Source organism: Poromitra crassiceps, assembly GCF_964638095.1.
Source record: "Poromitra crassiceps genome assembly, chromosome: 4".
Lineage (NCBI taxonomy): Eukaryota > Metazoa > Chordata > Actinopteri > Beryciformes > Melamphaidae > Poromitra > Poromitra crassiceps.
Genome location: NC_139626.1, coordinates 1,742,205 through 1,751,741, shown reverse-complemented (window position 1 = coordinate 1,751,741; position 9,537 = coordinate 1,742,205). Strand labels below are relative to the sequence as shown.

At 41.5% G+C, this 9,537-nt stretch overlaps 1 protein-coding gene across 1 annotated transcript in view; it reads right to left on the bottom strand.

Moving 5' to 3' along the window:
- Positions 1 to 9,537, bottom strand: part of LOC310774966 (zinc finger protein 385C-like) — a gene marked incomplete at both ends in the record, with an annotated part of 81,611 nt that overhangs the window by 22,521 nt on the left and 49,553 nt on the right. The window contains one exon of the mRNA XM_083635055.1: positions 1,627 to 1,787. Within this exon, the coding sequence (XP_083491181.1) occupies positions 1,627 to 1,787 (161 nt within the window). The remainder of the gene's footprint in view (positions 1 to 1,626; positions 1,788 to 9,537) is intronic.

The following is a 9,537-nucleotide window of genomic DNA, read 5'->3' as shown; positions in this document are numbered from 1 at the left end:
CTAACTGGTCCAGAACGCAGCCTCATCAACAGACTCTAACTGGTACAGAACGCAGCCTCATCAACAGACTCTAACTGGTCCAGAACGCAGCCTCATCAACAGACTCTAACTGGTCCAGAACGCAGCCTCATCAACAGACTCTAACTGGTACAGAACGCAGCCTCATCAACAGACTCTAACTGGTACAGAACGCAGCCTCATCAACAGACTCTAACTGGTACAGAACGCAGCCTCATCAACAGACTCTAACTGGTACAGAACGCAGCCTCATCAACAGACTCTAACTGGTACAGAACGCAGCCTCATCAACAGACTCTAACTGGTACAGAACGCAGCCTCATCAACAGACTCTAACTGGTACAGAACGCAGCCTCATCAACAGACTCTAACTGGTACAGAACGCAGCCTCATCAACAGACTCTAACTGGTCCAGAACGCAGCCTCATCAACAGACTAACTGGTACAGAACGCAGCCTCATCAACAGACTCTAACTGGTCCAGAACGCAGCCTCATCAACAGACTCTAACTGGTCCAGAACGCAGCCTCATCAACAGACTCTAACTGGTCCAGAACGCAGCCTCATCAACAGACTAACTGGTACAGAACGCAGCCGTCAGACTTCTCACTCACAGCAAATCCTGTCACCACATCACCCCGGTCCTAAAACAACTCCACTGGCTTCCCGTCTCCTCCCGGATCAACTACACAATCCTGGTCATCACATACAAAGCCTTACCACCAACTCCCCCTCCCCTCCATATCTTACCCACCTCCTCTCCCCCTACCAACCCTCCCGGTCCCTCAGCCTTGTCCATGACAGCACCCAGGCTCTGGAACTCCCTCCCCCTGACATCAGAGAATCAGAGTCCCTCACAGTTTTTCAATCCCTCCTCAAGAACCATCTCTTCTCCTCCCGCCCGCCTATCCCTGTGTGTCATTGTTTGTTGCACTATCGTCGTCGCCTTAGCGCTTAGTGTATTGTGTAAAGCATCTTTCAGTCCTTGAAAAGCGCTATATAAGTCTCACGTATTATTATTATTATTAGGGGTCCAAGCACGAAGTGCGTGGATCCCTATTGTATCTGTAATGTTTATTATTATTATTCTGCCCTAAAACAGCATGCACGTCAAAAACCGTAAGGGCTACAGTAGCCAGACCTTGCACATAGGTTGGAAATGTGCCCCACTGCTCAGAGACAAAAAATTAGCCATATTGGCCAGATGGTGGCGCTATAACAGACCCTTTTGCGTATTGACCCATAACTCACACCCATTTAAGCCTGCTAGATTTTCCAAAAAAAAAAACGAACTCGTCCTAGGCCATTTGCCCGAATGAGCCCAAACTTTTTCTGTGTCATCTCTGGACTTCCCTGATCTAAAGTTGTATAAAGAATTTGGATACGTGAAACCGTCTTGAAATGATAAATGTTTAAACTTTGACACTTTGACACTTTGAAACTTTGAAACTTTGAAACTTTGAAACTTTGAAACTTTCACCGGAAGCTTGGACCCCGCATCGCCGCTTGCGGCTATATTTATTATTATTATTATTATTATTATTATTATTATTATTATTATTATTATTATTATTATTAGTACAGTGTTTGTGCCTGTGTGCCATCTCACCGTGCTGAAATTGGGGAAGAGGCTGAGCGGTGAGGAGCCATTGACCCTGAGGGACAGGAAGTGTTTGAACTCCAGCTGCGCGTGAGACTGGTGCTGGAGGGCTCGACCCGGGAGAGGCAGGGAGGCCAGGAGGGGGTGGAGCTGGCCCAGGGACAGTGCACCTACACCAGCACAGGAAGGATCACATGTTACCAAACACATCACAGTGAGAACGGACTTTTCCCCCTCTCAACTATGTCACCTAGAACAGTGGTTCGTGGACCACAAGGAGTCCATGAGGGGGTTCCAGGGACTCAGCATTTGCAAGTTCACCATTATCTCACTACTATAATAAGGCGGAGGGGTTCATGCACAATTGCTCAGCATGCGTAGATGAGTGCGGCACTACAGTACAAATGAGCGCACAAAGCTAGAAATAAGCGCAGTATTTCTAGTTGAATTGACCCCAATTCCCCCTGCTGTCCCAGACGTTGCTCCAGTCCACCGCCTCTGCCGATCAGGGGGGAGCCAGACTAGCACATGCTTCTTCTGATCTACCCGGGTAAGAAGTGAACCAGCGTCGTAGGATGGCAAACCCAGGGTTAAACCTGAAGTTAGCTTGCTAAGCCACTAATCTTGCGTCGTAGTATAGCTACAGGCCCGTGACCTTTCAAATGCAGCACTGAAATGTTCTGTGATTGTGCGCATGTGTTCTTCCCAGGTCCTACAGCAATTCATTCAGCATGTGTTCTTCCCAGGTCCTACAGCAATTCATTCAGCATGTGTTCTTCCCAGGTCCTACAGCAATTCATTCAGCATGTGTTCTTCCCAGGTCCTACAGCAATTCATTCAGCATGTGTTCTTCCCAGGTCCTACAGCAATTCGGGGGAGACACTTTTTTTTCGAAATCTCTATCCAGATTAGCTCTCATCTCAATACATTAAAAAATAATTGGTTGGCGGATATGCTTTCAGACTGCCTATGTTTTAAGAACACTGCAGCGTTGAACTTAGTCAACCTAGAGAACATTAAAACTCACATCAAAATGCACAATAAAACATGAAACATAAGCAGAGTTTTTGCTGAATGTTTACTGCCTGTATGCTGAAGCTCCTATTGAGAGGAAACAACTGGATGTCCTTTGCTAAATCTAAATGGTCGATGTTTATTTTTTTTATATATTTTATTTTGCAATTTTCAAATGTAAAAAACAAAAGGCTCAGACAGAGAAAGAAAGAAAAACAAAACAAACATATAATTCACATTCCAATACTACAGCTTGGCACTACCAGCCGCGTAACGTACCCAGGTGCCTGCAAGAGATGTGCGTGGGATCCCACGCAAAGGGTCCATGAGAAGTCAGTTAGGCGAGTCACGTATCGCTATTAACCTCGTCCAAATAGGCCAGAAATGGGTCCCAGATAACCAAGAACTTCCCAAGAGAATTTGTCCTCAAGAACCGGAGCCTCTCCATACATATAACCGTATGTCCGTCATCCACAGCTGAAAAGAAGGTGTAGAGGGAGACTTCCACTCCCTCAGAATGAGTCTCTTGGCGACAGTCGTCCCCTGTGTCAGAGACTGTTGTACAGCGCCGTAGGGACGAGCAGAGAGGATTCCGAGCAGCCGAAGATGGCGAGTTCCGCCTCCGGCTGAAGGGTTGTTTTATAGGCCTTAGAATGAAATGGTCGCAAAATGTTTTTATTTACAATTTGTTATCTTTACAATACATACAGACAAAACAACAACACCAACAACAACAACCACACCTCTGCTCCTCCAATTTGTACATAGGTAATCTTAAACCATATACATTTTTTTTAATTAAATGTCATACAGGTAAAGAAAATAAATAAATAACAAGGTATCAAAAAGACATTCTATCTTCAGGAACTGCACTGCCATCACAAAACCTAGTTATTCGCTTGATCATCTGCTAAATTTAAATTACCAACATAACTAATGAATGGCATCCAAATATCTTCAAATATATGTTGTTTAGCTTTCAATATGTAAGTAATTTTTTCTAGTGGAAGGTTTGACAGCATCTGTCTTATCCATTGAGTGGAGCTTGGTCTGTGAACCATTTTCCACAACAATGCAATACATTTTTTGGCATTGAGCAACCCGAGATCTATAAAGTTCATTTCACTTTTACTATAAATGTGATTCTCTGGGTATAAACCTAGCAGAAAATGCTTGGGGTCCAAAAAAACTGGTTTTGAAATAATCTCCTCGATCATACTTCTTACCTCTTCCCAGAATAGCTGAATTTTTCTACATTGCCAAATGCAATGAAAGATAGTTCCTTTTTCCTCTGCACATTTTGTACATATGTCAGGTATGTTTTTGTTATATCGATTTAGATCCACTGGGGTCCATTTGATTAGTTATTGGGGTTTTTTTGTCTGTTTTTAATTCGTATTTTATTTTATTATATGTATATATGTGTACATGTATATTTCCTTTTTTTTTTTTTACGTTCAAAATAAATTTTCATTCATTCATTCATTCATTGAATGTTGGTAGAAATTGGTGAGTCTAGAAAGAAGCCATTGATCTTTGATTATTAGGGGCTGACAGTAAAACCTGAGTTTTACTATTGCTGTTTTAGAGAAAAAAAATAGCTGCAGGAAATCTCTGGCCAAAACGACGTCAAAATTAGCCTAAAATGCAAGATACAGTGCCAAGAAGAGGATTTTGGGTTGTTTGTTTTTAGGTGCATTTAGGATGTCTTTTTCCTTTTGACAGATTGAGCCTGACTTGGTGTAGCCTGGCTCCAGACCTTCGAAGCCATGCCCACTCAGTGTAAATATCAGGCTAGACTTGGTGTGCAGCCTGCAGGGAGAACTTGTCTGTGGCAGTGGTGAGCGAGGGAAGGTGGAAGGGAAGCTTGGCCTTGGTGGGATGGAAAGTGTCAAGGGAGGTTTGAGGAGAGGGTTGAGGAGGGAACACTTGGCTGGTCCGGAGGAACTGGCTCCATCAAAGCCTTGATGGAAAATGTCTTTTGGTGACAATGATATGCATGCCAGTGGGTGTCTGGAGGGAGAATGAATGAATGACTCACTAACTGTGGGTTTTAGGAGAGAGATGTGGGGGGAAGCTGCAGTTAACATATGCATCCCTTATTAAATCTGAGCAAGAAGATCTCCCACTGCATATGATAACCTTTAATTAAAACAAGTATTCATTCTGTGTATTACAAAGAGCAAAAGAATGGCAACATACATGACATGAAAGGAGCTTATAGTATATAATACCATAACATAGAATAATATAAAGCCAAGGTGTAGCTGCTTGTTTTCTAATGAGGACCTGGACATCTCAATGAATTCTGCAGAGATGCAGCCAGTCTCAATGATGAGTCTCAGGATGTTATTTCATAATGAAAGCATGGTGATTTCAAGTGTTACTCATTTTCATGATGTTGCTCTGTGGGATTTGGAAGAGCAATGTAATGTGATGACATCACCAAGGCATTATTCTCGTCTTCATAGATATACTGTATATGTCTGGATTTCTCTTTTATCAGGCAGCAGATGAGGCAGGCTAGAAACTCCTACTGTAGCATTAGAGCTTCAGCGTGTTTTAGTCATCTGAGGGCAAATTCACAATGCTTAAAAGTTCAAGAGGAGTTCAAGCAGAGGAAAGAACGGAAAATAATTTATTTTCAAAAGTTGCTCTGAGCAGTTTTATGGATTTTTAGAGGGAACTGAAATATTTAGAGGTAAGATCAAATCAAATGAGAGAGAGAGTGGATAAACCAACAAGGATGCAGAATTGTTGCTCTGCGGATGACCTAGCCTGGGTAAACCCAGCCTCCACGTGACCTCTATAGCACATAGATAGAGGTCACGTGGAGGCTGGGTTTACCCAGGCTACGGATGACCTGTCATTTGTGTCACATAACATAACAAGAATGCAAGCAGCAGCAGCAGCAGCAGCAGCAGTGGAAACAACACAGCACACACTGTTCTGTGATTAGGCTACCTGGAGCTAAATGTCTCAGTGAGGTCACTGTAGTCTGGCAGTGAAAACTGTGAAGAAGAAAAAAAGAGACTTTGATGTCAAATCTTCAAAGCAATTCAACCGATGCCTTATATGGAAGTGAAATATAATCATAACCTTAAAAAAAACAGAATATTAACAGTTTGGGCTCCATCTGAAGTCTGAACTTTCAGCTACTGCAAATGAAAGAGGTGAATCCCATTATCCCAACCAATCATCTAACGCCTTGGATGGATCGACCTCAGACGGGCCCGGCGCCACGAGGGGGCGAAAGGGGGCTTTGCCCCCTCAGTTCAATTTTCTGCCCCCTCACAACCCTTGTACCCTCCTGGTCCGGCTGGCCGGATCTAAGCGGTAATCGCATATTGGAAATTTGGAAAATCTTGGAACGAAACATCTGAAATTCAGCCCAGGTTTTCTTTTTGGTTTATTATGGTAATTCACCTTGCCAGGACTAGAAAAAAATCATCCTGGCCCCCAGAAACTCAAGTTAACCTCAACTTACTCCTAAGGTACGGCTGCACGGTCATTGACTTTCATTATAACCGCCTTTTTGAGACCTCCAGGAAATTCTTACAAAATTAATTTATTTCATTTTTTTCAGCGGGCATCCTGGACCAAATACCTTGAAATTTGACCTTAATATCTAACCTTGGGGTTGATAGAACATTTGGTGGAGTTACAAGGCTTCAAAATCCATTGCATAGTTTTCCCATTGATTTCAATGTTAATTTAGCAGAAAAACAACATTTTTTTTCAACTCCCAGGTACTTTCCCCAAAAATAATTATTTTTCTGATCTTACACCTCTCAGCTCAAGTCAATACATCAAATTTGTAGTTTCTATTGTGTCCCCCCCCCCTATTTGCTCAGTGTTGGCACAGCAAGCAATTGCATGCAGTTTGACATGAAATATACAGTACAGTGATCGTCATGGTAACATGTCACATGACCTGGGAACCCGGATTTTCCGGTGCAAACTACTCATTTGAAGCCTTTATACTGAGATTCATGGAGGAATGAAGCTATTTTGTGTTTTTTTGTGAAAATTAGCTCGCAGTCGAAAATGGGCAGTTTCATGTTTTTTTTGTTAAATTTACCTTATTTGAAAGTACATCGTATCTCCGCGACCGTTGTCAATTTTTGCAGCAATTGCTTATTCTATGACTTTTCATATAGACATATATGTTCAGAGTGCTCCAGACAGGTCCCGCATTTCACGTTATGCAAAGCTCAGCTCTATTAATGCCTTAATCTGCTGCTGTGAAATAAATGTTTTATTTGATTTTGAATAGTAATAGTCTTTCTTGTGTTGTTATTGCGCTTTTCAGAGGTTATTATGGTTAAAAAGTCCAGAAATAGGCATAGCGGGTATATAACCTATGTTTTATGATATAAAAGAAAAAGAAAAAGAAAAAAGAGAGATAAAAAAAAAATCAGTCCCCTCCCCAGTTATAACCGCCCCCTCAGTCATTCCATCCTGGAATGACCTCAGAGCAAATTTGCATCACAATCACAAACCAGTCAAATAAATGAAACGCTCTGCCCTGGAATACTGAAACAAACCCAAACCCAAAGCAAAGTGAATTTTTATCAGACCCAAATAAAAATGGACAGAGAATCTCTTCACCTGCAGAGATGAAAGTAGTCTGGCCACAGAGAAGGACAACACAAGAAGTCCTAGCTGCCAAAAGAAGAAATATGTGGTCACACTACTTGATTTATTCATCCCTAACTTCAAGAAATCCTATTAGGATGAGTAGCGAAAACAATAACATTGATATTAGATATTTTCTTCATGTTTATCGAATACTGGACAGTTTAGCATGCCATGTATTTGTTGCAACCCCTGTAGCTCATTAGGCTACTAAGGTCCTGCAACACACACACGCACGCATGCACACGCACACACATGCACACACACACAAATAAAGCAGGTGTTTACTGATTTGATTGTTTTCGATCAATTCCAATTGTATTTAGTTGCTCAACCGAGATCGTTTATGTAACATTCATGCCAGTACAGCACAGTGAATTTGCATTAAATTGAATTGAGCTGAGAGAAAGATTGATAGATAGATACAACAGTAATGAGAGAGAGGGAGAGAGAGAGAGAGAGAGAGAGAGAGAGATTTCAGATTTCAGATTTATTTCGCCCCCCACACAGACAAACAGTTGACATGTGGATCAACATCAAGACACAATTGTGTGGAGTGCCAGGTCTCCAAAGAAGCTACTTAAAGCTTATAGCAGGAGCCTGAGCAGGAAGACTTAACACAACTTAAATACAAGTTACTGCATACAGTATAACACAACAACAATTAGAGAGAGAGAGAGAGAGAGAGAGAGAGAGAGAGAGAGAGAGAGAGAGAGAGAGAGAGAGAGAGAGAGAGAGAGAGCACCGGCAGTGGGTTTTTTCTCCTGCATCAGGCCGATGTGCTTAATCTGTCAGTCATGACTTTTGGGGACATTGATTCCCTCTTCCACACAAATCTGAAATTGATCTCAATTAATCTCACACACACTTATTCACAGAACACAGCGGGGCGAGACGTTTAATTTACTGCATTTCACACTGAACAAACTGGAACTGTGTCATCTGAGAGAATTTAAACACCATCAAGAATGAATATGCTTTAGACGGGAGTTATGGGACTGACTGTCCCTTTCAAGTTGACCGCATTGTTGACTTCCATGCGGTTTGTGAATTGCATAAGTTTCATGCCATAGATTTTACAGGACGGACTAAATATGTGGCAGCTGTGACGGCATTTCAGCAAAAGCCAAGGTATGGCAAGGGAAGCACGCGCTGGGGTGGTGGGTGGCTGGGGGGGTGAAGGGTTGGTCTTCCTCCTTTGTGGATTTTTTTCCTTTTTTTGAAAAATCAGCTGTCCAATAGTGAATTTTTGTGACTTGTTTCTGTGCAATTTACTTGACATGTAAGGAGTACGGTAAAACATATTTTTTAAATTCCAGTGACTGATATACTGTAGTGTTACATTTTCTTATATATTTTTTGTAGGGGTGCACCGATCGATCGGCAAGCAATCTGTATCGGCCGATTTTGACCTCAAATATGCGATCGGCTAATTGCCGATATTTCGGCTGATTGCCGATATTTTTTTATATTAAAAAAAAAAAAAAAAAAAAGCCCCATCACTAATCAGGCTTTCCAACGATATAAAATACAATACCAATTGGTATTATTAAAGGGGAGAAATAATCGACCGAAATAACGTTTCCAAACTTTTTTTGAGTTTATATATCGGTGATCGGTGATCGGTAATCGGTGATCGGTCGATGATCGGTTGGGCAGATATTTCCCATAGGCGATCGGCAATCGGTGATCGGTGGCAAAAAACGTGATCGGTGCACCCCTAATTTTTTGTGATAAGCGCTACAGGAGCTCACAGGCTCTGCATAAAAACGAATGCTGTAAATTGTACAAGGAACCCTCTAACCTCTAAAATTAGAGGTTACTTAAAACATTAAAAATATTAATGTTTAGCCTTCAAGAATTGACCACAAAGCACTAGCCTACTTTTCGTTAATAAACATGACCAACACAGTAAAGCAGTAAAAACAATAATATATAGCATAGCATAGGTGTGAGGATGTGTAACCTCTATAAACTGGTATGTGGGTACACTATAGAAATGATTCCTGTCAGAGAATCCTTTGTGGTCGTTGGAGGGTTTGTTTATTTCCATGAATGGAGTTTAAATACATAATCCTAAATAACCTACATTAGAATGACCAACAGTATTGATATCGAGAAAAATCTTTACGATTATCATATTGATTTAAACCTTGTGTGAAAAGACTGGTAAAGGTAGAAGTAGTGATTCAACTTAAGTAAAAGTCAAACATTACAGGCTCTGAAATGTAATTAAATATAAAAGTCGAAAGTATTTCTACCATCTGT